This window comes from Natrix helvetica, assembly GCF_964273705.1.
Source record: "Natrix helvetica genome assembly, chromosome: 10".
In the NCBI taxonomy this organism is placed as follows: Eukaryota; Metazoa; Chordata; class Lepidosauria; order Squamata; family Natricidae; genus Natrix; species Natrix helvetica.
Genome location: NC_138561.1, coordinates 5,562,660 through 5,588,384, shown reverse-complemented (window position 1 = coordinate 5,588,384; position 25,725 = coordinate 5,562,660). Strand labels below are relative to the sequence as shown.

At 44.0% G+C, this 25,725-nt stretch overlaps 2 protein-coding genes across 3 annotated transcripts in view; one reads left to right on the top strand and one right to left on the bottom strand.

The window, feature by feature from the left end:
• The window catches only part of PHAF1 (phagophore assembly factor 1), a 60,102-nt gene extending 50,633 nt beyond the window's left edge, over positions 1-9,469 (top strand). Inside the window, exons 15-17 of the mRNA XM_081963370.1 lie at positions 1,167-1,225; positions 2,659-2,731; positions 6,535-9,469. Coding sequence (XP_081819496.1) covers positions 1,167-1,225; positions 2,659-2,731; positions 6,535-6,624 — 222 coding nt within the window. The 3' untranslated portion in view covers positions 6,625-9,469. The remainder of the gene's footprint in view (positions 1-1,166; positions 1,226-2,658; positions 2,732-6,534) is intronic.
• The window catches only part of B3GNT9 (UDP-GlcNAc:betaGal beta-1,3-N-acetylglucosaminyltransferase 9), a 354,533-nt gene that overhangs the window by 324,454 nt on the left and 4,354 nt on the right, over positions 1-25,725 (bottom strand). Inside the window, exon 2 of one of the 2 annotated variants that reach the window (XR_014176241.1) lies at positions 12,973-14,561. Coding sequence is in view for 1 of the 2 variants with exons in the window: in XM_081963378.1 (XP_081819504.1) it covers positions 13,249-14,496 (1,248 nt within the window). In the remaining variant the exon portion in view is untranslated. Of the gene's footprint in view, positions 1-11,553; positions 14,562-25,725 lie in introns of those variants that run through there. The other variant, XM_081963378.1, reaches the window with a different exon arrangement.

Sequence of the window (25,725 nt, the reverse complement as noted above, 5' to 3'; positions counted from 1 at the left end):
TTCGTTGCGAAGTCGTGTCCGACCCATCGACGTTCCTCCAGGCCAGGGGTCCTCAAACTCTTTAAACAGGGGGCCAATTCACGGTGCCTCAAACTGTTGGGGGGGGGTGGCTTGATGGTCATGTGATGGGGGGTGGCCAATTTAGCAGTCCAAACAATATACACAAATTAAACTTTAATTTGTTTTGCTCCTGGGGTGGAAAGAGGTTAGTGAAGGGATGTGACTGCCTTAGGGTGTGTATGAGGGACTTCTGTTTATCTTATCTATCCATCCATCCATCCTATATCTATCTATCTATCTATCTATCTATCTATCTATCTATCTATCTATCTATCTATCTATATATATATCCATCCATCCTTCTATATCTATCTATCCATCCATCCATCTATATATATATCTATATATCCATCCATCCATCCATCCATCCATCCTTCTAGCTATCTATCTAGCTATATATCTAGCTATATATATATCCATCCATCCTTCTATCTATCTATATATCTATATCTATCCATCCATCTATCTATCTATCATATCTCTCTCTCTCTCTCTCTCTCTCTCTCTCTCTCTCTCTGGAGGCCGGGGAGGCCAAAAGCCCGTGGGCTGTAGTTTGAGGACCCCTACTCCAGGCCTTCCTGTCCTCTACCATTCCCCGGAGGCAGCGGTGGGTTGCCAATTTTTATTGCTACCTGTTCGGGCACGCTTGCACACGCGTGTGATGCTTCTGCTCATGCGCAGAAGCATCGGCAGGTAGGCGGAGCCTCCCGCTGCTACTACTACCGGTTAGCTCGTTCCGGGGCGAATCAGGAGCAACCCACCTCTGCCCAGAGGTTAATAGGAGGGGTGCTGAAAAAGGCCATTTTACATGGGGTCTGAGAAGAATCTGATGGATTCATACCAGAACACAGCTTACTTTTAAGATATTTGCAGTTTTTTAAGTTTCCACGGAGGTCAAAGAAAGAGCAGGCTTAGCCAGAAACGAGGCCCGTGCAAGGAAGAGAGCTGTTGGGCCTCTACTGAGAGACGTTCGCAGGTCTTCCAAAATGGCACCTGAATTCTGGAAACGAGATGCACGCAGAGCCTTTTTCAGTTCATTTTTAAATCAGGATATTCACAACGGGTTTCATTCTCTTCATTTCCTTTTTTTTTTTCTTGTCTTGTAGTGGGATAATATTCAAGAGCTTCTTGGACATCCTGTGGAAAAACCTGTAGTTCTTCACAGGTAAAATAAATAAATAAAAAAGGATTTTTTTTTGGGGGGGGGGGAAGAAATAGCATGCCTTGCTAGCGAGAGATGAAAAATAAAAGGCAGCTCCAAAAATGCTATTGAGGCGCTGAAAGGGGATGGATTCTAGATTATTTAGTACTGCTGCAGAATTCCACCCAGTGTTCACTTGGGGTCATGCAAAACTCGATCAGAATAGAGTACAGAATGGAAAGGACTTTAAGGTCTTCTACTCCAACCCCCTGTTCAAGCAGGAGACCTTGTATTATTCCAGACAAATGGCTCTCCTATCTCTTATTGAAAACCTCCAGTAATGGGGCGCCCAACACTTCTGAAAGCAAGTTGTTCCTTCTTTTCTCTAGACCAGGGGTCAGCAAACTGTGGCTCTGGAGCCGCATGTGGCTCTTCCCCCCCCTCTGCTGCGGTTCCGTCACCGGTCGGCGCCACAATTTTGAGAGGAGCTTCCGGTGGAGGGGGGGGGGAGAGAAACAGAGTGCGCCAGGAGAAGACTCTATGGCAAGGGGAGGGTTTTCCAGTTCTCTCCACAATTGATAGGGCTTTCGATTAGGACAGGTAGAGGAAAAAGGACGCCGCACTAGGAGGAGACTCTATGGTGGGGAAACTGAACTTCTGGTCAGCTCCAGAATTGAACGGGGGGCTTCCGGTTAGGACCTTTGTGGCTCCCGGTGTTTTCTTTTCTGTGGGAAACGGGTCCAAATGGCTCTTTGAGTGTTTTAAGTTTGCCGACCCCTGCTCTAAACCAACCATACCTAATACCTGCAACTGTTCTTCAACCATTCTGCAACCATTGTTGGTTGGCAGTTGTTATGGAGAGAAGCCTCAAGTGCAGGTAATCATCCAATTCTGATTATAATAGAGCCTGCCCACCATAGTCGTAACTAGCACTAGCCCTTAGACTTATATACCGCTTCACAGTGCTTTCCAGCCCTCTCTAAGCGGTTTACAGAGTCAGCCTATTTGCCCCCAACAATCCTGGTCCTCATTTTACCCACCTCGGAAAGATGGAAGGCTGAGTCAACCTTGAGCCGGTCAGGATCGAACTGCTGGCAATTGGCAGAGTTAGCCTGCATGCTAAGCCACTTTAACTTCAAGTGATCACTAAAGGAATGGTTATAATTACCTGTACTTTTGGAAATCCATCTTCACCATTATTTTGCTTGTTGAATAACGTGCCTCACGACAGAATGTATGACTTCCCGAATAATGCGTAGCGTAGCAAAGACTGCGAAGCATTTGCATTTTGGGGAAGTTCATAACATCACTTCGAGGCCGGTAAAGCATACATTGCGAAACAGCACCGCATGTTGGAAAATTAAACATTCCTACAAGGGCGGTTTTTCATTCTCAGCTGAGGTTTGCTTCCATACAGCCGGCAAACATATGTAAACTTGTTTCTTTCACTTCTGCAGGTCGTCCTCTCCGAACAACACAAATCCGTTTGGGTCAACCTTTTGTTTCGGGTTACAACGGATGATCTTTGAGGTGAGAAAAGATACGGTCAGTTAGAATTGGTTTGAAATATAGCTAAATGTGTGCATGTGTGTTCTAACCTAGGCTTCCTGAGACAGTAAAAAGCACACGCTTAGTCCCCAAACGGCTGTGAATTATGTTCATTCACAGCTCGTAATGAGTCAAAAAAAGTTTGTAAAGGGTCTGACAGAAGTCTGCCACAGTCCTTCGGGATAAGGCTGATAAGCACCCACCTTTATCTCCCTTGAAATGCTGCCAAAGACCTAATTGGCAATTAGCTTGGCAAGTCCACACAGAGCACAGAGTCAAAACAGAGCTTCAGAGTTTAAACGGACCAGCATGAACAAAGTTGCTTCCTGCAAAGGCTCACGTGCCTTTGCTCTTCCTTTATGCCCTATGGGAGGGAGCCAATCATCTCCAAGCCTTGCTCCCAAGTTGCCCCTTTGGTCCTAACTGTTCTTGCCTTCTGGCAGCTCTGTGCATGCGCGCACTAGGAACAGGCTCCCCCTGCTGCTCTGCCTCATTGCTGCCCAACTCTGGAGGCTCCGAAGGCAACTGATAACTGTCAAACGTCCCTGGCCCCATCTCTGCCTCCGATGATGCCAGGACTCCCAGATTCCAGGACTGGCCCATGTTCCTCTCCAACCTCCTCACTGTCTGAGTCTGCTGCCAGTGGATCATAATAGTATTTGTGTGTGTATATGTTTGTGTATGTGTGCGTTTATGTGTGTGTATATACACATACATACATACATATACCGTATTTTTCAGAGTATAAGGCGCACCTTTTTCCCTCAAAAAAGAAGCTGAAAATCTGGGTACGTCTTATACACTGAATACAGCTTTTTTTGCCTCCCGAAACCCCGCCCCCTTCACCAAAATGGCAGTGCCGAGCCTCTAGGAGGCTTTCAGAGGGGAGGGGAGAAATGAGCGAAGAACGGGCTGGTTTTTTGCTCAATTTTGCCCAGCCCCCAAGAACACTCTATAAGCCTCCTAAAGGCTATGCATGCCATTTTTTTTGACAAAAAACCAGGCCCGTTTTCATGAAAAACGGGCCGTTTTTGGGAGGTTTTCAGAGTGCAAAACCTTTTCTTTAATTTGCCACTTCAAAAGCTTGGTGCGTCTTATACTCTGAAAAATACGGTATATACATACATATACACACACATACATATATACATATACAGAGAGAGAGAGAGAAGACAGACAGACAGACAGACAGACAGACAGATAGATGATAGATAGATGATAGATGATAGATAGATAGATAGATAGATAGATAGATAGATAGATAGATAGATAGATAGATAGATAGATGATAGGTAGGTAGGTAGGTAGGTAGGTAGGTAGGTAGGTAGGTAGGTAGGTAGATGATTGATAGATAGATGATAGATAGATGATAGATAGATAGATAGATAGATAGATGATAGATAGATAGATAGATAGATAGATAGATAGATAGATAGATAGATAGATAGATAGATAGATGATAGATAGATAGATAGGATAGATGATAGGTAGGTAGCTAGCTAGGTAGGTAGGTAGGTAGATGATAGATAGATAGATAGATAGATAGATAGATAGATAGATAGATAGATAGATAGATGGATGATAGATAGATAGATAGATAGATAGATAGATAGATAATAGATAGATAGAGATATAGATAGATAGATTGATAGATAGATGATTGATAGATAGATGATTGATAGATAGATGATAGATAGATAGATAGATGATAGATAGATAGATAGATAGATAGATAGATAGATAGATAGATAGATGATAGATAGATAGGATAGATGATAGGTAGGTAGGTAGGTAGGTAGGTAGGTAGGAAGGTAGATAGATAGATAGATGATTGATAGATAGATAGATGATAGATAGATAGATAGATAGATAGATAGATAGATTTGATTGATTGATTGATTTGAGGTAAGAAGGACCACAAGGCATATTGAGTATATTTCCAAATGTGTTGGTTGTTCTGCTTGTTTATTCCATAGAGAGGCTTCCCAATTCCACAAGCATTACAAGCATACAATATGCTATTGTTGTCTTGAAATATTTTGCTTTCTTATCCCACCCCACCAGGGCTAAAGTTGCTCTATGATGGTATGTGTGAATGATAAGAGGCAGCTGAACCCTCAGAAGTAACATGGGTGGATAAATATCTCAGGAAGGACCCTCCCTAGTTTTCTGCTCTGCAAAGGCAACAGGGGAGAAAGTTACTCTCTCTTACTTGCAAGAGTTTGTTAATATAACGTTGCAATAAAGTAGAATTACAGGTAGTCTTCGGTTAACAATGGTAATGGGTGATTTCCATTGCTAAGTGACGGCATTCGCTGTTGCCATCGTTAAACAAGGATTGGGGGCCATTGAGAAAGTCCCAGGTCATATAAACATTCATTTGCAGCCTTCCTGCCAGCAACTCACAAGCTTCTCAGCAGCCTAGCAGTCAGGTGAGTGTCTGCTTTTGGGTGGGAGAGGGGGTGGGGGTGGCCAAAGAGGGGCGGTTTGAGTGTGGAGGGGCCGAGGGCAGCTACTACTGATGGGTGAAGATCTGGAGCAATTTAGCAGATCAATCTTCAACCTTCCTTGCCGTCTTTCCTTTTGAGTTGCTTTTGAGAAGATGGCAGGGAAGGCTGCAAAGAACATTCCCAAGAAAACAAGCAAGCTCAGAGAGCACCAATGATCCATCATTCCAATCCTGAGCTACAAATATTCTCCTTTATTGCAACGTTCACACGACCGTGGGGACCCCGGAACCATTATGAGCTGGTCGAGCGGCCAGATTGCAATCATATGGCCCGTCGGCCGCTGGCTCCTCCAGCAGCCAAATCAGAGGAGGAGAAAGAGGAGGCGTGGGAGTTAGGGTCAGCATCAGGGAAACCTGAGAGCTCCGCGGGGGAAGAGGGAATGGAGCTGTCAGAGACAGGGGCGGAGCCTGGGCCGTTTGTCAGCCCTCAGATGGGGAGTCAACACCCCCCATGTCTGGAGGTGGCTGATGAGGGAGAGGAGGAACAGGTGGGTCCAGTGCCTGACGCGTGGATGAGCAGAGGAAAGGAGAGCAGTGGAAATCTATGGGCCTTCCTTGATGAGGAAGAGGAGGAACAGCTAGGTCCAGTGCCTTAACGTGTGGAAGGCAAAGGAGAGGAGAGCAGTGGAAATCTATGGGCTGGCATTCCTAATAAAGGAATCGTTGATTTAATTTCAGAGTGGTTGTCGTGTTTGGGGAGCTGGGTCAGAACACACTTGTTCAGCCCCATCAAAACTTCCAACAGTCCCTGAACGAATGAACTTTAAATGAGGATTGTCTGTAGTTGGACCAGGCACACTTCCTGTCTGGACGACCTCACAGGACTGACGTCCCTTTCCATGGGATGGGCTGAGCCAGCCCTTCTCTGGGCCTTCTGGGCTGACCTTAAGGTGATGCGTGTCAGGTTTCCGAAAGATGCCCTAATTGATTCATGAGCCTCGAGCCAAGTTTCAAAAGAAAACCAGTCATTTATTTATTAGGAGCACCAATTCGGCAATACCCTAATGCAGTCAGATCATTTGAATTATGGTTGAACTTTACCCCTGTTTCATCCCTCCCCTCAGTCTGTGTCATAAATCACATTCTCCAACGAGGTGCACCTCTCACAAACCTGCTGTAGTAATCTGAGGTCCGATTCTAGCCAAAGGTGTCCGTGGAATGCGCTCCCCCCTCCCCCTTTCCTCACCATGGCAACTTGATGAATTGACAGTGTGTTCTCTAGCTCCCAATCCCCTTGGCTGCCATTTTGAATCTGTTGGCCGTCTCTTATCCGCAGGTGATGCAGAATAACCACATTGCGTCTGTCACGCTCTACGGCCCGGCCCGGCCCATCATCCAGACCAAGATCTTGGACCTCCCCCAGTGAGCAATACCCATTGAACACAATGCTACACAATTCGCTCAGCGTGCCTTGAGTTGCTGCCCGCTTATCATACGGAAAAGCACGAAACGGTGGAGAGCGTGTGTGAGTGTGCGTGTTTATGGTTGTGTGTGTGTGTGTGTGAGAGAGAGAGAGAGAGAGAGAGAGAGAAAGAGAGAGAGGGTGTACAAGAAAGCTTGGCCCTTGCCATCTGTGGATGGCACAAGCTGAAAATCCTCTGAAGCTGAACCTTGCAGGACTTGGAGACAGTGGCAGAGGCAACACACACACACACACACTCACACCCCTAGCTGGCACTACCATTAATCCTGTCTTCTTGCTTGGCCCTTGGAAGATACAGTATAAATGCAAAGAGTTAGGCTTTTAAGAGCTGGACAGAGGAGATGAGCTTTTAAAAAGAGTTCAGCAAGGAACTGCACATCTTACAAGCACAATTGTCTTATCCTTGGGCATCTGAAAACAGGTCTCTCTATATACGTACATATATATATATATATATGTATGTATGTATGTGTTGTATTTGTGCTGATAAATAAATAAAGGGAGACTAGTATAGATCTATTTCAAGCTATTTAGCTCTCATCAGCTAGCCATACCCTTACTGGGATTTGAAGTAAGGGTATGGCTAGCTGATGAGAGCTAAATAGCTTGAAATAGATCTATACTAGTCTCCCTTTATTTATTTATCAGCACAAATACAACACAAACATAGCAAAGGCAACATTAAAAATAAAAATATGGTTTTCTGCCTGGATGGTCTTCTGTAATGAGCCGAAGGACAGAAAGGGGGAGTAGTGAGCTCCCTCCCATATTTGGGCATACCAGGGGTTGTAACACAAATACGTATGTATGTATGTACGTACGTACGTACATATGTAAGTGTGTGTGTGCGCGTGCGCACACGCACACACATATTTTTCCCCTTTCCCATCTGTGTTTGTGTTCCACGTTTTGAGAGTCGCGTTTTTGTATTTTATTTTGCTTCTGGAAGGAAGAAAAAAAAAGGAATAAAAGCAAGGATATAGGTGGTTAAAGACTCACACAGAGCTCATGTATAGGTGTATATATAAAATTAAGTCCATGAGTTTTTCGGTAGCCTAGGATATCCCCCCCCGCAGTCTCAACATGTCCATAATTTCAGACATCCGATGTTGGAGACAAAGGCGCAAAGCAACCTAAAGACTCGGTGGTCATATATATGTACATATATATATATATATATATTTGCACTACGTACACTTTAATTACTTGATAAGACCTTTTGAATTTTGCTGGGTGTGAGTGGAAGCTGGGGTAAGTGGTTTTTTTTTTTTTTCCTTTTTGTTTTGCCACGCCTAAAAACGGTGGAGGGGAAAATCCGATGCAATTTTTCTGCACTAATGTTTACTTGATGCAATGAAACAATTTTGTCTCCTGCCACGTTCCGTGAACTAAAACCCCAGTTTTTTCTGGGGTTGGAGGGGAGGAGGAACAAAAACTCGAGTTAGATGATTCCTATGAATCATGATGCTTTTAGGAAGAGTTTGGATATGTCGTTTTTTTCCCCTCCCTTTTTATGCAAAACAGATAACTAATATGCATTCTCGGACGAGCGATGCAGCTATCTTAACTGTCCACAGTGTGACATGGATCTGATTTAATAACGTCTTGAATTCCTCTTCCTTGTCCTGTAAACGAGGTTAGCGGGGAAATTGGGATGTTTTGAAACAGGTTCCTTTTCTCTCTCACATATATCCTGCTGAGATGAAACGGAAAACATGTCACCTTAAGGAATTTTCCCCGAGAACTTTTCGAAGAGCACCAATCCTGGAGGAGAAATTTCTGAGTTGTCTTATTTGGAGCACAAGCAGAATGAGGACTTGCCTCTCTTTTATTTTTTAATTTAATGCCAAAATTTTAGCCAAAGAGATCCTTAATCTAGTTTCAACATTTCTACGTGTGTATAGATAGAAGTAGATAGGAACAGAGATACGTGTTGGGCAGGTCCACCTCCTCCATCTGTAGCAGGGAAAAAAATAATGACTTCTAGTTAAAGAAAAGTTATTTAAAAGCTTGTTATTTCAAGAAGATTTTAAGGGACGCATGTGATTCTTTTGCTGCTTTTTATCTAAAAGAAAAAAGTAAATAATAAATGGTCTCGCTTTTCTTTCGATCTTAACCCTTTTTACAATAGTGGAGAGAATTAAAAAAAAAAAAAAAGACGGCGTAGAGAGACGTTTATAATTTTATCCCATTTTTTTAATATTTTGGTGTAGCAACTTGTGATATAAATTATAATTGATTCTTGTGAGTTTTAAAACTGTGTGTAAATACAGATTTTTTTGTAAATACAAAAAAAAAAAAGACACATTTTGTAATTTTAATTCTGTGTACAGCTAAAGCACGTGTATAAATTTATTCGCAAATGAGGAATAGGGAACTTCAGAGTGTTAAAAAAGTTAATGAATCCTGGACCGGTAGCAGGATCAATGTTGTGTGAGTTTGCTGTAAATTTGTGTGCGTGCGTGTGCGTTTGTGTCCCTCCTTTTTTTGTCATTCAGTCCTCTATACACTGTTGGGCTAATAAATAAATAAATCAAGGAAGCCCCCCATTGGGCTAACGAGAAGAAATGGTTTAGGATGTACCTTTATTCTTAAATGTTTCTGCAAATCCTGTTTTTTCCCATGGACAGTTGCTTGCCGAGACATTTTCTTTTCTTTTATGGATTTGTGTTTTCATAATTCTCCTGTAAATTCTCTGAAATGCATTAACATCTAGCATGTACCTTAACAGGACAAATAAACAAGACTCGGTTGCTTGGTTTAGCTACGATGGCTGAGTATATATATATATATGTGTGTGTATATATATGTACTTTGCAATAAATGAGTCGGTCTTGGATTTATCTTCCCATCTAGATCCTGCAGAAGGTGGTGAAAGCTTTTCAGAGTTATTTGTAAAGTAGGTTAGGCGGTAAGAGATTTGGGGTGAGTACTCCTTGTGCGGTGCTCAAAAAGTTAAGTTTCTTTAAGGCCAGGATTGTTTTAATACATTTTGTGAGCTGGTGTGTGTGTACTCTACAGGTAGTCCTTGATTTACAACTTTTCATTTAGCCTACCAAGTAAATCACAATTCCAATATATTCCAATCTCTGTCAGTGTCTGTCTGTCTCTCTGTGTCTGTCTGTCTCTGTGTGTGTGTCTCCCTTTCTCTCTCTCTCTTTCTGCCTCTCTCTGTCTCTCTTTCTGTCTGTCTCTCTGTGTGTGTGTCTCTCTCTCTCTTTGTCTGCCTCTGTGTCTGTCTCTTTCTGTCTCTCTCTTTCTGTCTGTCTCTCTCTCTCTCTGTGTGTGTCTCTCTCTCTGTCTCTGTATCTCTTTCTGTCTCCCTATGTCTTACTCTGTCTCTGTGTGTCTGTGTCTCTCTCTCTTTCTGTCTCTTTCTGTCTGTCTCTCTGTGTGTCTCTCTCTCTTTGTCTGTCTCTGTGTCTGTCTCTGTGTCTCTCTCTTTCTGTCTCTCTCTTTCTGTCTGTCTCTCTGTGTCTCTTTCTGTCTCCTTGTGTCTCACTCTGTCTCTGTGTGTCTGTGTCTCTCTCTCTTTCTGTCTCTTTCTGTCTGTCTCTCTGTGTGTCTCTCTCTCTTTGTCTGTCTCTGTGTCTCTCTCTTTCTGTCTGTCTCTCTGTGTCTCTTTCTGTCTCCTTGTGTCTCACTCTGTCTCTGTGTGTCTGTGTCTCTCTCTCTTTCTGTCTCTTTCTGTCTGTCTCTGTCTGTCTGTCTGTCTGTCTGTCTCTTTCTGTCTCTGTCTCACTCTGTGTGTGTGCGTGTGTGTGTCTGTCTGTCTGTCTTTCACACACATACACACAGACACAAACACACACCTCCAAGGTCTCTTACAGCCCTGTGATTCTGTATTCTCACCATATCTTCCTAAGTTACCTCCGTGCACGGAATCCTAATTATGGCTTGTTTGTTTTGGGGCACAGATTCGTAACAACCAGGTTGCATGAACTGGATATAAGTATTTACAGTCATAAAGATTATAAAAGTATTGTTATCTTGCACATACTCCCATTTTTTCCCCGCCTGAAGTACAGTAGTTGGTTAAGCTAACCATGAAAACAGGAAAATGTTTTTCTCTCTCTATTACTTATTTCTCTGGACAAATGCTCTCTATCAGCACAACATAATAATAATATTGTCTGTTCTTTCTTAATTGGAAACAGATTTCCCATCTGTGGTAAAATCATCAGATGACGTGATCTGACTTGCAAATGTTGATTTTAACTTTCTGATCTCTTCCCCCCCCCCAAAAAAAAACAACACTGGTGAAATCAGGTTTCCCAGGCCCTAAGGCTAACTTGGAAACTTTTTTTAAAGTCCCCCCCCCTTTTTTTTTTGGTCCATGCAAATCAAAGCAAAAATCATATTCCTTAAAGGAATCTGATCAGAGGGATCTAGAAAATAAATGGAGCACAATGATTTCTCCCACTGTAATTTAATTTTCCCAAAGTTTTTTTTCTGACTAATGAGCACAGAAACAGTGAATTTGAACAGTTTTTATTAGATCATTTTAAAAAGCTCCCATTTTCAGGAACAAATTCAGAAAGGAAAAAGTTTTCCTTCCCTCCCTCCCTCCTCCCTCCCTTCTTCCAATCATTCATCACATCTCTTTTCTTTCCTTCCCTCCTTCCTTTCTTCCATCCATCACATCTTCCTCCCTCCTTCCCTTTCTTTCTTTCTTCCTTTTCTCCCCCTCCTTCCTTCCTTAATTCCTTCCTTCCTTCAATTCCTTACCTACCTCTGTTCTTCCAATCATTCATCACATCTCCTTTCTTCCCTTCCCTCCTTCCTTTCTTCCATCCATCTTCCTCCCTTTCTTCCTTCCTTCCTTTTCTCCCCTCTCCTTCCCTTCTTCCTTAATTCCTTCCTTCCTTCCTTCCCATTCCTTTCCATTCATTCAGTCACTCAAAGTTTTCCTTCCTTCCTTCCCACACTCCCTCCCTCCCTCCCATTGGCAAAAGAGGCCCGTGTAACATTGGGCCTTTTCCCCCAAGCACAGCATTGCAAGCTTACCAAATAAATTGGACACGATGAAGTACTACAGTACTAAGTACTTCACTTAACAACAGTTTGTTTAATGGCTGTTCAAAGTTATAATGGCATTGAAAACATAGACCTATGACCATTTTTCACACAAACATAGCAGAATCCCCATGCTCCCATGATCAAATTCAGATGCTTGACAACTGACTCACATTTATGACAGTTGCAGTGTCCCGAGGTCATGTGATCGCCTTATGTGGCCCTCTGGCAAGCGAAGCCAATGAGAAAGCCAGATTCTCTTGCAGTGATTCACTTAACAGCCGTAGCGAGAAAGGACGTAAAATGGGGCAAAAATCACTTAAACTACCGTATTTATTGGAGTATAAGACGCTCCTTTCCTCCCCCCCCCCCAAAACAAAGAGGGTGAAAATCTGGGTGCATTTTATACACTGCCTAGAGCACTTTTGGCCTCCCAAAAGCCCGTCCCTTGCATCCCGTTTTTCGCAAAAAATGGATGCTAGAGGGTTGCGGAGGCCTGCAAAGTGCTCCTGGGGGCTGGAGAAGGCAAAAACGTTTATTTGTTAAATTTACCGCTTCAAAATCTTAGTGCGTCTTATACTCCGGTGCGGCTTATATTCCGAAAAATACGGCATCTCACTTAGCAACACAAACGTTGGCCTTAATTGTGGCCATATGTCTAGGACTACTTGTTACAGCAGCAGGCCCATTGAAAACAAACTAGCTAGTGCGTTGGGTTAAAAAAAACGACATCAAACACGGGCATTTCCTGGATATCCAATTCTGAGACTCTCCTTACGATGATCATGCCTTTAAAAGTGTCACCAGAGGGACTTCCTCTTTAGAAAACTAGCTGGGGAAGAACCGCTTAGAGGAGTTCCAGTTACCAGGTGACTTCATGTCAGGCATTGGCTATAAAAGATGAACTTAGATGGTTGTGTTTAAATATCTCTCACCTTACGAAAGCTATGCCAGATAGCCCTCGAGAAGACCTTCAACGGAACTGCACCAGGTCAGTTGAAAACCTAACATTTGCCTTCGCACAACATGGTAAGCTTGATTAGAGTTAACCTTGGTTTATTGCAGTGGTGGGATTCCAAGAATTCAACAACCGGTTCTCTGCCCTAATGACCAGCTAGGTAGGCGTGGCTCGGGGGTCATGTGACCAGGTGGCCGTAGCCAACTCAACGTCACTCACATCAATGGGCGCTTTGCTTTAGTTGTTACAATGTCATAAGGGATAACCGGAGAGGCAGTTTCTGTAAGCAGAGCAATAAAGATGAGGCTAGAAACCACACCAGAATGTTTCCTTCCTGCCTGCCTTCCTTACAGGATTAGCCCTGTAAAGTGGAAAGAAACAAAAGGAGATTTCTTCCAACAACCCGTTCTCCAAAGTGCTTAGAAAATTAACAACCGGTTCTCCCAAATAGGTGCGAACCGGCTGAATCCCACCACTGGTTTATTCGTTTGTGGGTTAGCACATGGTTTCTGCTCGAGTATACTGGATGGACTCCGAAAAAAACAAATAATTCAACATCCTTGTGGAAACCCAGTCACGGTGTCGACCAACCCTTAGGCACCATAATTTTTGGCCGTGTCTTTAGTCGTCTTCCTCCATCGGAAAGCTTTCCTTATTTGCTTGTTCTGGGTGCAAGAGAGACGTGGGTTGTGGAGGAGATTCCACATTAGCCAGATTTCAGCTATCTTCAGACCATGGACGACCATCAGGTCTTTATAGAAACAAGGATCAAAAGTCTGCAGGTTGGGAGCTGCAGAAGGTTGGGGTATTCCAAACGTCTTGAACCCTTCGTGCAAGACGGGCTTCAGATTGATCCGTTGCAAGCACATGCCCAAGAAGACGTCATCGATGGGAAAGAGTTCCACTTGAGTGCAAGCTTGAGCAAGTTTCTTCAAGGTGCTAATGGACAACAAGAACCCACCGCCCCCGGCATAGGCTGGGTACATGCCTAGCCCATACATCGTTTCTGGAATATAGTACTTGCTTTTCCGGATTCGGATCGGTTGGGCATTGTAGATTATGTCCCCGACGAAGAGGTCCTCGGAAGGATTGCAACTTTCCAGGAAGTTGACAATGTTCTCCGTGTTGACGAAAACATCAGCATCACCTTTAAATATGAACTTGGTCCTGGAACAAAATTCATCTGCCCAGCTTAGGAAATGGATCTCTTTTAAGGTCAAGTTGAAGAAAGTATCCAGAAAGTCCCACAGCAAAATGTCCCGGTAGAGTTGGCTCTCTTGACGGACCAGAATCTCCCAAGTCGGCAGTGTTGTCTTGTTCTTGGGAACTCCTAGGAGGAAAACTCTTTGGACCTGCATTCCGTTCACCAGGCCTTCCCTCCCCCAAGTTTTGCGTACGATCTCACGGCGGTCGAACTCCTCAACCAGCGATTTTATGGCAACGAGCAAAAAAGGCCGCTCTGAGCTTTTCGTGCACTTCTTCGGCTGATTAATGAGAAGGTTGAATTTCCTGTTGTCCTTGTTCCTTAGGTAAAGCCTGAAATCAAAGGTGGAGTGAGTCGGGAGGGCCGGTTGGGTGACTTGGTCTTCCTGGATTTCCAACATGGCATCTTTCATAGGCGAGATAATTCTAGGCTCCGACGCGTGACTCTCAACTTTTGACTCTTTCTGGAAAACGGGAAGGCGGAAATCCCTGTGAGTTGCAGTCGAAGTCTTCTTCTGGCCCCCTGCTTTTTCTTCTCTGTGGGACATGTGGCCCAGTTGGGAATAAAGCATGGTGAAAAGAGCTACCACCAGGCAAAGAGTGCAGATCGCATCGCTCCTGAGTTGAACTCTCATCATTTCCAGGAATTTCAAAGAAATAATCCAACATAGCACTAGGGGAAAACTTTGCTGGCAAGGCCCATCTGCAAATACAAAATACCGTAGGTTAGTCATTCAGAATCTCAAAAATTCCAGGAATTGTCAACAAGGTAAAAATATGTTTTAATTAGGATGTGTGGGGATTACATTAAGAACCTTAAAGATGTTAAATAATTATGTTACGTTGATTATATAAAACTTGAAATTTGAAACTTGGAAGATTCACATTGCTAATAGAAAATAGATGGAAAAGAAATGATGAATTGTTTATTTTGAAAGAGAAAGAAAAATTTTATTGTTTGTACGTGTTAAAAACTAGAAATTGGAATACGGCTAAAATTGGAAATAATGGAAATATAACGTAAAATGAATGATGTCTTTTGGTGGGAATGTTAAAGGGGGAATTCTTCTTGTCCTGCCCTCGGGTGCTTTGGAGAATAGCTTGACTCCCTCTACTTTGTGGCAACCCCTGAGATATTGGACACTGCTATCATGTCTCCCCTAGTCCTTCTTTTCATTAAACTAGACATACCCAGTTCCTGCAACCGTCCTTTATATGTTTTAGCCTTCAGTCCCCTAATCCTCTTTGTTGCTCTTCTCTGGACTCTTTCTAGAATCTCAACATCTTTTCTACATCATGTAAACTGGATGCAGTATTCCAAGTGTGGCCTTACCAAGGCCTTATAAAGTGGTATTAACACTTCATAATTTCACATTCCTATTTCAAGAAAGCATTTATTTGGTTGCCTGGGATTTCCACATGGTGGTGGGAATTAAAGATGGAGGTTAGGACTGCACTTGGCAGTCCTGTTCTTTCTAAAATATACCATGAGGGTGTAAAAAAGGAGCAGGGTTTTAATCATGGGGATACAATTGCGATTTTGATTTTATTTTTTACCTGCTCATATTGGATGTTCCTACTACCATGGGTTTTTGTTTTCCAAAACGAATGGTATTTTTTTCAAGGGGTGTAGCTGTATAATAAAATTGGAAGTGGGTAGAAATGTTTTTCACCCTGCATAGATTTTAGTTCTGAATCCTGCAGGGCTGAACAGTACCCTGTGCCAAATTGTAATTTTTTAATGGGACAGAAGAGGGAGAAATAATGACTTGCCAGCTGTTGAATAATCGTGTCAGTTTACCAAAATAAATATAATTTAAATTTGATCAAGATTTTGCTTAGGCTTTTAAAAACTGGAAGCACTTTAGGAAAACAAAGAATAAATGTTATTCTGGCACTTGCTTCTTTTCTTTTTCTTTGTGGTTTCTGACACACTCAACAGAACTCAATTTTAATCTTAATTTTAAATTGCCAACACAGGGCTGCAAGAGGCTGAACAACCACGAGGTGGCAGCAGAGGATAGCAGATTTCTTCTCTCTTTGCCACCCCCTGTTGCTTGGCTAGATTTCTGCATTCTAACCCTTGTTAGTTATGAAGTCATGGCTGACCCATCGTGAACCCATGGACAATGTTTCTCCAGGCCTTCCTGTCCTCTACCATCCTCTAGAGTCCATTTAAGCTCACGCTGGCTGCTTTCGGTGACTCCATCCAGCCACCTCCTTCTCTGTCATCCCCTTCTTCTTTTGCCCTCCATCTTTCCCAGCATTAGGCTCTTCTCCAGTGAGTCCTTCCTTCTCATTAGGGGGCCAAAATATTTGAGTTTCCTTTCCAGGATCTGACCTTCTAAAGAGCAGTCAGGGTTGATCTCCTCTAAGACTGACCGGTTGGATCGCCTTGCAGTCCAAGGGATTCAATGCAGGAGTCTTCTCCAGCACCAGAGTTCAAAGGCCTCCATTCTTTGGCGCTCAGCCTTCCTTATGGTCCAACTTTCACCACTATCCATTGCAACTGGGAAAATCATAACCTTGACTACATGCACTTCTGCTGGCAGGGTGATGTCTCTGCTTTTTAGTATGCTGCCTAGATTTGCCCTAGCTTTCCTCCCCAGTAGCAAGCGTCTTAATTCCTTGCTGTAATCCCCATCTGCGGTGATCTTGGAGCCCAGGAAAATAAAATCTGTCACTACCTCCATTTCTTCCCCATCTATTTGCCAGGAATTGAGAGGGCCAGATGTTATGATCTTAGTTTTCTTAATATTAAGTTTCAAGCCAACTTCTGCACTCTCCTCCTTCACCCGCATCAAGAGGCTCTATCTCTTGATCAGTGTAAACCTAACCTCTTTTAAGTACCCCTATACTACACTTCCTAGCAAAAGCCGTGTATCTGTTCTTTCTTACTTCCCATTCTGGTAAAATAAATTGCGTGACTTAACGTCTTGACTTCTTACACGTCTTGACATGTAAAAACTTTACTTGCTCATTTCTTTAACAGAGCAGAACAGAAAAACAGAGTTGGAAGGGACTTTGGAGGTCTTCTAATCCAACCCCCTGCTCAGGCAGGAAACCCTATACCATTGCAGACAAATACCTGTCGAGTCTCTACAGATTGGTCTGTAATTTCCGATGATTGATGATAGATAGATAGATAGATAGATAGATAGATAGATGATAGATAGATAGATAGATAGATAGATAGATAGATAGATAGATGATAGATAGATAGATGATAGATAGATAGATAGATAGATGATAGATATAGATAGATAGATAGATAGATAGATAGATGATGATAGATAGATAGATAGATAGATAGATAGATAGATAGATAGATAGATAGATAGATAGAGACTACATCTTTAGTTTCTTCTGAGTCCCACCCTTTGGACTCAACTGCTGAGTCTTGACTTATACAAGCTGTGCTGTTTTGTAAAAGAGAAATATTCTGGATATGATTGTAGAACTTTTTGCAGTCCAGGCAGAGAATTTACAAGATTTGTTCAGCTGATAGAAAGTCCCAGCGATGTTGAACTCTGGATTAAAGAGGATTTTAGTGTGGAGCTGGCTTGACTCAAGATTCAGGATAGAAAGGACAACTTTGGATGTGATTTTTGGCCTCCTTCACGGAGTAAGTCCATAGACTCAGGCCTTGGCGCCCCCTCTTGTGGGAAGGCACGCCAGTGTTTCCATGATTGAACAGATTTTGCTGGCCAATATCTCGCATAGCATAGAAAGCAGGCCAACTGCTTGTGCTTTCAGCAACAACGGTCACTCCCAATGCCAAGACCACCTTTAAAGTATCAAGAGGAAAGGCCAACAAATAGAAAGACAAGACATTTCTAACTCGAAATCCTGTTGGGAAAGAAGCAGCAGGAACCCTTTGCTTGATTCATCGTAGATTTGGTTGAAACCAGATCCTAAGCCGCAGTGTGTTTTAATCACCATTAGAAGAAAATACCAAGAACAGTATTAATTTGCCATAGCTTTCCTTCGTTTTCTGAACGTTGAGTTTCAAGCCAACTTCTGCACTCCCCTCCTTCACCCGCATCAAGAGGCTCAATCTCTTGATCAATGTAAACCTAACCTCTTTTAAGTACCCCTATACTACACTTCCTAGCAAAAGCCTTGTATCTGTTCTTTCTTACTGCCCATTCTGGTAAAATAAATTGCACGTTCCTTAGAAGGTGGCAGCAGGTAGCAGATCTGAAAAGCTAAGTCAATTTAGACTTATCAAGTTTAATCAAGATCACGTGAAGGGTTAATACCACTTTATAATGCCTTGGTAAGGCCACACTTGGAATACTACATTCAGTTTTGGTCACCACGATGTAGAAAAGATGTGGAGACTCTAGAAAGAGTGCAGAGAAGAGCAACAAAGAGGATTAGGGGACTGGAGACTAAAACATATGAAGAACGGTTGCAGAAACTGGGTATGTTTAGCTTAAGAGAAAGAAGGACTAGGGGAGACATGATAGCAGTCTTGCAATATCTCAGGGGTTGCCACAAAGAAGAGGGAGTCAAACTATTTTCCAAGGCACCTGAGGGTAGGACAAGAAGCAATGGGTGGAAACTAATCCAGGAGAGAAGCAACTTAGAACTGAGGAGAAATTTGCTGACAGTTAGAACAATTAATCAATGGAACAAGTTGCCTCCAGAAGTTGTGAATGCCCCAACATTGGAAGTCTTTAAGATGTTGGATAGCCATTTGTCTGAAACGGTATAGGGTTTCCTGCCTAGGCAGGGGGTTGGACTAGAAGACCTCCAAGGTCCCTTCCAACTCTACTATTGTATTGTATAGACTTGGTTAATATTTGGGAAGGCAGCCACCAAAACCTCGCAAGAGCTGTAGGGCCAAAATGGAAGTCAAAGAACATCCTACAGAAATGCAAATTAATTACTGATGTCAAGAAAATGACACGGAGGAATAACAGAATAACAGAGTTGGAAGGGACTTTGGAGGTCTTCTAACCTTTTTGGTGCTGAGTGCCAAAGTACAATGTGACCCCCTTCATGTGCCCTCCCCCGTGCATGCTTGTACGACCCCCCGCATCCGCCCCACCCCTTTGCATGCATGCACGACTGTCCCACGTGTGCTCCATCCTGTGCATGTGCCCTGCCCCCCATGCATGAAGGGGAAGAGACCCGAAACCCAGCTGACCGTTGGGAGGAATGCGTGCATGCACAGCGGAACTGAGCTGGGGTGGCGGCTTATGTCCCTCCAGAGAGGCCTCATAGGTTGGCCATCACGGCTCTACACCATTCCAGACAAACGGCTATCCGGTCTCTTCTTGAAAACAACAAGTGTTGGAGCACCCACAACTTTTCTTATTGTTAATATCACAATTCCATCTTAAACAATGTGTCATCCGGGTACCCACAACTTACGAAGGCAAGCCGTTTCACAATGGTTCATTGTTCTCACTGTCAGGAAATTTCTCCTTAGTTCCATGTTGTTTCTCTCCTTGATGAGTTTCCATCCATTTTTTCCCCTCGTCTTGCCATTTGGTGCTTTGGAGAGTAGGTGGACCCCCTCTTCTTTGGGGCAGCCCCTCAAATACTGGAACACTTCTATCACGTCTTCCCCTAGTCCTTCTTTTCAGGAGAATAGACATACCCAATTTCTCCAACCGTTCTTCAGTGCCCTTAATCATCTTACTTAAGGCGCTCCATGGCACAGGACCTAGTTATTTGCGGGATCGTATCCTGCCCCATACATCCCTCCGGCCGATTTGCTCACACAGAGAGGGACTCCTCCGGGTGCCGTCCACTAGGCTGTGCCAGCGGACGACGCCTAGGGGAAGGGCCTTCTCTGTGATGGGCCCGACCCTCTGGAATGACCTCCCCCCCGACATTAGAATGACTACGGATCTCCGCTCCTTCCGTCAGAAACTTAAAACCCACCTATTCCAGCTAGTCGGCTTGGCCTAATTCCACCTATCCCACCTCAGTCCTATTTCTAAATTTTTTAAGATTGGTTTTAAGGTCTGTTTTTTAATTTTTATAAATTGTACAGGGGTTGTTTAATCTGATTTTTACTTATGTGTATGATTGTTTGTATGTTTTAAATTTATTCCTGTACACCGCCCCGAGTCCCTCCGGGGAGAGGGGGCGGTCTAGAAATTTAATAAATAATTATTATTATTATTATTATTATTATTATTATTATTATTATTATTATTATTATTATTATTATTATTATTATTATTATTTACTTACTTGAGTCTCAATGCCCTTTTTATAATGTGGTACCCAAAATTGGATGCAGTCTTCCAAGTAGGGAAGCGGCATTAACCCTTCACATGACCTTGACTCTGTCCTTTTATGTTTGTTTATGACCTTGACTCCGTCCTTCTGTTTATGCAAGGACTGTATTCGCTTTTGGGGGATGCTGTCGCACACGGCTGTCTCATATTTAAGTGATTGTCCACTAGGACTCCAAGGTCCTTCTCACCGTTAGTGTTTTTCAGCCAGGTTCCACCTATTTCCATGGTGGCGAACCTATGGCGCATGTGCCCAAAGTGGCATTGGGAAGCCATGTGCGGCCTTGCCTGTTTGTTTTCCAGATCTCTGTTGCGCAGGCGTGTGGATCAGCCGTCCTTTGTGCGTGCAACAGTGCTGAAACCCGGTGTGCCCATGCGCATTGGCCAGCTGATTGTTGAATGGGCATGCATCCTAGAACCCTGAAGTTTGACTTTTCCGGAGCGCGATCCCTTTGCATGCACGACAGTGCCGAAAACCGGTCTGTGCATGCGCGCCAGCCAGCGGATCTCCATGTGCGCATGGGCGCTAGAACCCGGAAGTTCAGCTTTTCCAGAACATAGCCCCGACGAGCATGTGCATGTGAGATATTTCGGCACAACCTTTTTGGCACTCAGGTTCGCCCTCGCTGACCTGTTTGATACCTGTACATTTCTTTTGGCTAAGTGTACAACCATCTCACCATTGAATTTCATTTTGTTAGATACGGGTCCCATATTCAAGTCGACCGAGAGCCTTCTGGATCCTGAGCCTATCACCCGGGGTGCTGGCTCTTCCTGCCAGCGTCGTGTCATCTGAAAATTGGATGAGTGGTGCACGGAAAGCCAGATCAGCACTCACAATGTTCTCCCAACACATTTTGCATCTGGCCTCTTCCCAAAAGACCCTTTTTTTGTACCGTATTTTTCGGAGTATACGACGCAACTTTTTCCCCTCAAAAAAGAGGGTGAAAATCTGGGTGCGTCTTATACATTGAATGCAGCATTTTAGGCCTCTTGAAACCCCGTCCCCTTTGCAAAAATGGCCGTGCAGAGCCTTTAGGAGGCTTCCAGAGTGCTCCTGGGGGCTGGAGAGGGCAGAAATGAATGGAAAACAGGCCTGGTTTTTTTGCTCTTTTTTGTCCTCCCCAGCCCCCAGGAGCACTCTGGAAGCCTCCTAAAAGCTATGCATGCCCCCCTTTTTTTTTGACAAAAAAAGGGCTCGTTTTCGCGTTAATGGGCCATTTTTGGGGAGCTCTGCAGAGTGCAAAAACTTTTTTTTTTAAATTTGCCTCTTCAAAATCTTGGTGCGTCTTGTACTCCGAAAAATACGGTATTTCTTTTGACAAGGACAAGAATGAGCAAAATAAAAAAAAGTGGGAGGGAGGGCTAACCTTTCCTCTCGCCTAATTAAAATAGACAAGTAAGGGACCGCCCATCTAGGGTAGGGCAGGCTGGATTGCCGAGCAGCTGACGCAACTTTTAAAGTGATTCAGAGCTGGGCTGATGATACGAAAGAAGGAAGCCAAGTTCCCGCAGAGTTTGAAAAACGATCTGTGCCCCGTTCCCTCCCATCTTCTGACTGTTTTCAATCAAAGCTGATTCATGAAGGGATAATGGAGAAGAGAGCCAGGTTCCGAATGTCTTCGGTTGGAATTCTGCCTTTGAGTTTCCAAACACAAAGAGTTTCCAAAATGATCTCCACAAACAGAAAAAAAATCTGCATAAAACTAGAGCTGCCACAAAGAACTGAACCACAAAGCTGGGGAAGATCCAAGCTGTATCTTCAAATGGCTTTGTCTGCTGAGCTTTTGGACTCGTGCTGGAGCCCGTTCTCAAGGGACTTCTCTCTGTGCTTTAGGCTGTTCAGTGTGTGGTATTTATATGGTGCCTGTTGTGTGTATTAAGTCGGGTATGGAGTTGTTGGCTGTTGTTTCCTTGTGCTGCCAAGCCCTTGCCTCCCAAGTACCTGATAAGCTGGGGCTAAACCAGCACTCCTGTTGACTGACAAAGGGTCTTTTTCCCAGGCTTCAATCACTTCCCTGGCTGTTTTTGTCCCTGCTCATCCAACAATCTTAGTAGCTGCAAAATTGAATGTATGCCTTTGTTTATTGCAATGTGAGGCTACCAATGAGTTTAGGTCTCCTTGCCTGACCTCTCGCTTGTGCTCTTGCAATCTGGTGGTTGGTTTCCTCCCCGTCTAATCATACGGGAGCAATCCATGCACGGGATCCAGTAGATTACTGCTTCCCAACCTTTTAGGCAACAGGGACCGGTTCTGTGGAGAAAGGTTTTTCCATGGACTGGAGGGGGCGTGCTTCCACGTACTGCCTGTATCCCGTGGATAACGCCTCGTGTGTGTGCGTGGACCGGTTTCTGGCACGCTGTGGATTGATGCCAATGCACTGACCAGGAGTTGGGGACCCCTGTGGTAGATTTACACTGGAAGTATCTCCCACCTCCAAGCAATCTTTACAATGCATATGTTGTCTTCGTATGGGAGCCTCTGGGTGGTGTGTGATGCCCACTTGCAAATCTCGGAAGCTGCATTTTACTGCGTTTTGATGTAAGGCAGGGTATGAACAGTTGCAGGAACTGGGTGGTGTAGTGAAGAGAAGGACCAGGGGAGACAGGATAGCAGTCTTCCAATATTTGAGGGGCTGCCACAGAGAGGAGGGGGTCAAGCTATTTCCCAAAGCACCCGAAGGCCAGACAAGGAATAATGGATGGAAGCTGACCAAGGAGAGATTCAATCTAGAAATAAGGAGGAATTTTCTGACAGTGAGAGCAATCAACCCATGGAACAGAAGTTGCCTTCGGAAGTTGTAGAAGCTTCATCACTGGAAGTTTTCAAGAAGACACTGGACTGCCATCTGTCAGAAATAGTGTAGAGTCTCCTGCTTGGGTGGGGGGTTAGACTAGATGACCTACAGGGTCCCTTCCAGCTCTGTTAATCTGAATCTATCTCAGACGATCAAAGGCCTGGAGATTAAAACATATGATGAACGGTTGCAGCAACTGGGCATGGCTGGTGTAGTGAAGAGAAGGACCAGGGGAGACAATATAGCAGTCTTCCAATATTTGAGGGGCTGCCCCAGAAAGGAGGGGGTGAAGCTATTCTCCCAAACACCTGAAGTTCAGACAAGGAATAATGGATGGAAACTGAACAAGGAGAGATTCAACCTGGAAATAAGGAGGAACTTTCTGACAGTGAGAGCAATCAACCCATGGAACAGAAGTTGCCTTCGGAAGTTGTGGGAGCTTCATCACTGGAGGCTTTCAAGAAGAGACTGGACTGCCATCTGTCAGAAATGGGGTAGGGCCGTGATGGCAAACCTATGGCACATGTGCCAGAGGTGGCACGCAGAGCCCTCTCTGTGGGGATGCACGCCGTCGCCAGCTGCTCTTCTCCAGCTGGCTGGAGTGCTGGAAAACGGCCCGAAAAACTACCCCAAAGCCGTTTTTCAGGCCAGAAACAGCCTGAAAAACGGCCAAAACACAGGCATGCACACGCCAGTCAGCTGATTTTCAAGTTTCTGGGTTTCCGGCACACGCACATGTGTTCCGCTTTGGGCATCACTGGTCTCTGCTTGGGCAGGGGACGGCGGGTTGGACTAGATGACCTCCAAGATCCCTTCCAACTCTGTTCACCTGTAATTTGTAATGTACCTCGTTTCTTCCTTTCTTCTCCCCATTGTGCGATGCAGACCCCTTGTAACAAATGATTGCGGGCACCCGCTTTTGAAATCCCCAAGCTGGCTCCAGGGGTTACCCACGGATGAGCCGAGGCAGCCTTGCAATGTAGGATTGTCCTCTGAAGCTTTGTGGCCACGGCCGTATTGGAGATGCTTCCCTCGAGCTGGACATTCATATCAGAGGTTCTTGGCTCTAAAGCCGGAGTCTATTGTTTGCTTCTCCGTGTTTAGCCATACAAAGCAAATTCCTTCGGCTGTTTTGCTTGGGAGGGGACCAGATTCTGCTGAAAATGCCTGCTTAGGAGATGCTATTTTGTTGGCTGCCTCCGTGGGGAAGAAACACAGGGCAAAGAATACCCTTCAGACAAAGACGGATTTACTATCTTTCCCTATTTACCAGCCTCTCCCCAAAAAGTAAGATAGGTTGGGAGGAAAAAAAAGCTCTCTGGCCATATAAAGGCCTGACTATTTTCTTTTTTCACGTTTCCTGGAATACTGTGCCAGCCAATGTTCTCGGCAGCTTCTCTGTATATTACAAAAAGGTGGAGGGAGAGTTGTTTAAATTCTGCACAACCAGGGTTTTGATATTTGAAGCCGAGGCATTCATCCCAGAAGAAGTTAAAATGTGCATATTCTCTTCAAAGAGACCCTCTAATATCCCCTTAAGGGACACGGTGGCTCAGGGGATAGGATGCTGAGCTTGTCGAACAGAAAGGTCGGCAGTTCCGCGGTTCGAATCCCTAGCGCCGCGTAACAGAGTGAGCTCCTGTGACTTGTCCCAGCTTCTGCCAACCTAGCAGGTCGAAAGCACGTTAAAAAATGCAAGTAGAAAAATAGGGACCGCCTTTGGTGGGAAGGGAACAGCGTTGCGTGCACCTTTGGCATTTAGTCATGCCAGCCACATGACCATGGAGACGTTTTCGGACAGCGCTGGCTCTTGGGCTTTGAAATGGAGATGAGCCCCGCCCCCTAGAGTCGGGAATGACAGCATATATATGCAAGGGGAATCTTTACCTTAATATTCAAAAAATATTTTTGTTTCCCATCAAATCATGAATGGAAAATGAGAAGGAAGAGCATGGAAATAGTGAGTCATTGTGGCATTTTTAAAAAATCATTTATAATTCTGATATAAATTATAACGTAAAAATAAATATATCGATTATATCTATTACACTGTACATTGTGATTTATTCTGCTGATGATGCAGAGTCTATCATTTTTAAACATGGTTGCATCCAATCAAACTTTTCAGAGAGTAGCCCAACACACCCAGACTTCCACTGAACTTGAGCAAAAGTAGACGTGCAAAGGCCACGTGGATGTGAGTCACTTTTAATAGCGTGCAAACTCCTTATTGTGGAATCTGCTGAATTCTTTGCTTGCCTCTGCAGCATGCTAAGCAGATTCTTCTGGAAGCATGTGCTGAATATATTTATCATGTTCCTATCAAGCTCTTCATTGGTTTCTTAAACTGACTTAATGACCACAATTCAGCCAAATGTTTTTGTGTCTAAGCAAGTTCAGCTGATCAGCTACTTTTGCCCCAATTTTACGACCTTCCTTGCCACCGTTGTTAAGTGAATCACAGCCGTTATTTCAGATACTAACACGGTTGTTAAGTGAACCTGACTTTGCTTGTCAGGAGGTTGCAAAAAAGAATCACTTGACCCATCATAAACGCACGCCAGTTGCCAAGTGTCCAAATTTTGATTGTATGATCATGTTGCAATGGTCGTAAGTGTGAAAAACAGTCTGAAGTCACTTTTTCCAGTGCTACTGTAACGTCAAACCCTCACTAAGCAAATGGTTGCAAGCTTAGGATCACGTGAATTTGACTTATTTCTGAGTTTGTGCAAATAATTGAACCAGGCGTAAAACTTAGTTTTGTCAAAGCAGTAAGTCATGATAGGACAGAAAACAAACTACAATGCGAGTG